The 1,933-nt window shown below is 43.0% G+C and overlaps 1 protein-coding gene across 1 annotated transcript; it reads right to left on the reverse strand.

The window, feature by feature from the left end:
* Positions 1 to 5: 5 nt before the first annotated feature.
* On the reverse strand, positions 6 to 1,418 carry LOC102305598 (cathepsin L2; the record flags this gene model as incomplete). Its single annotated transcript, XM_005953424.3, has 5 exons — positions 1,284 to 1,418; positions 905 to 1,009; positions 525 to 667; positions 186 to 389; positions 6 to 95 (listed from the first exon to the last, which is right to left on the reverse strand). Coding segments are annotated over exons 2-5 (537 nt in total), but the record flags the coding sequence as incomplete, so codon positions are not given.
* Positions 1,419 to 1,933: the final 515 nt, after the last annotated feature.

The raw sequence follows: 1,933 nt of genomic DNA on the forward strand, positions 1-1,933 counted from the left end.
TTGCCATAGTCTCCCGAGCAGTCGACCAGCTGCTGCTCGCTCAGAGACACCAGCTTTCCTGTCTTCCTGAAGTGCTGACCCTCCAGTGAGCCAGTCTGCAACAAGCGTCAGTCAGTTTGAAGCCAACAGTCGAGCAAAGTTTCCTGCTTTACAATAATAGAGAAGACTACGTTATATGTACTCACTGCACTGAAGGCCCAGCAGGAGCCACACTGCTTCTGATCCTTGACATCAGTGACGTATCCCTTATCTCTCCAGTCAACAGTGTCGGGCAGATCAGTACCTTCAGGTAGTCTAAGTCTGAAGAAGGTAGAGCCACGACGAGGCAGAGAAGCATTGAAGGAGTGAAGGCAGCCCTGGGAAATCACTCGTTTGTACTCTTCATTTTCCTGATGAAGAAGAACATAATTCTGGGCTTATTGGGTTGTTATCCAAAATGCTATTCTCTGTGTCGTTCTCTGCTAATTGCAGTGAAAAATGCTGATGACCTACACATAAAAACCTAAACGGACATACAAACATACCATGTCAGCAAAGTAGGTCATGCCGAGGCGGTAGGACTTCAAACCCTGGTCTGCCAAGATGTTGTGTACAAGCACAAATTTGCGGTTGTTGAGCCAGATCTGCCTCCGGTGAGCCTCCTCTGATGGAGAGTGGTAGGATCTTTCTGCCATTTTGAAAAACAATTGTCAGAAAGAGAATGAAGGAACCAGGATGAATCCTTAAATATTAACAATCTAATTTCCAGTAAGAGATTTTCCTTTATTCTAGTCTTATAATGTTTTACAAGCATGTGAGCGTGAGCAAGGCCAAATTTAAGGGTTCCTTTAAGACCACGAAACGTGATGAATATCATTTGACAAAAAGCTCAAACAAATAGGAGAGGAAGAGTCTGCTGTCTCACCAAACTTGAGTTTCCAGGCATGAAACTCCAGATCTTCCAGAGAGATGCTGGCACAGCTGGCCACAGCCAGAACAGCAGCAACAACAAGCAGCAACTTCATCTTGACTGGACACAAGCAGAAAAAGACACAGATGCTGTGTGGTGTGCAGAAAACCAGACAGCTTGTTTCTGATGCCTGTCACATCAGCTTTAAAATACTCTCTATCGTGATGTTGGATGTCACTTCCACACTACCACAGTATCCGCTCTACGTCCTGGTTTCTTTAACTTTCTGTTTCATCTCTCCTTTCTATTCTTTCTCAAATGAATGACTCTTTCATCATTCTGTCACTAAAAAGTGTAGTCTGTGTGTGCAGTTGTCTGTGCTGTAGCTACTCACCTGGCTCGATGTCAGTGTATGTGCTGAAGACTGAGGTAGAAGCACCTGTGGGTGTTGTAGAGCTGTCTGAGGAGTTCTTATATAGCCAGCTACAGTTATGACTACAGTATTCCAGTCAGGTGGCTGTCAGCAGGTCACAAAAAATTACACATGAAAGTCAATCATTGAAACAGACAAAGGTGGAGTTATACATTAAGAGGAGGATCGCATGACAACACTGTTTTGAGGAAATATTTTAGTCAACCTAAGCAAAAACACTGAACGTTACTGTCATGAATCCTGTTTACTGCTTTTTTCTTTGGTTTTATGGGTGTTTTTGAGGGCATGATCAGTTTTGGTTTAGTCATATGGATTCACGTTCAACAAACACCATATGCCTGTATGTGTTATTGTAATCTGTTTCCCACCACAAAGAGATGGGAAGTCTCCAAAACGAACAACAGCAGAACAAAAACAAAGCAGACGTTCAGAAACAACACAGCGTGTGTGCTAATGTGTCATCCACCTGCGAGCTGAAACCTTAAGAAGAAACAGATTACATGATTCTGGAAAATATGCAAAATCCTCATAGAGGTGCTTTTATTTCTTGAAATTGTAGGTGGCACCTCAGCTAACACCCACTCAGTGAATGTTGTTTGATGAGTTACATG

This window comes from Haplochromis burtoni, unplaced genomic scaffold (genome assembly GCF_018398535.1).
Source record: "Haplochromis burtoni strain Fernald_Lab_line unplaced genomic scaffold, NCSU_Asbu1 Contig_4301, whole genome shotgun sequence".
In the NCBI taxonomy this organism is placed as follows: domain Eukaryota; kingdom Metazoa; phylum Chordata; class Actinopteri; order Cichliformes; family Cichlidae; genus Haplochromis; species Haplochromis burtoni.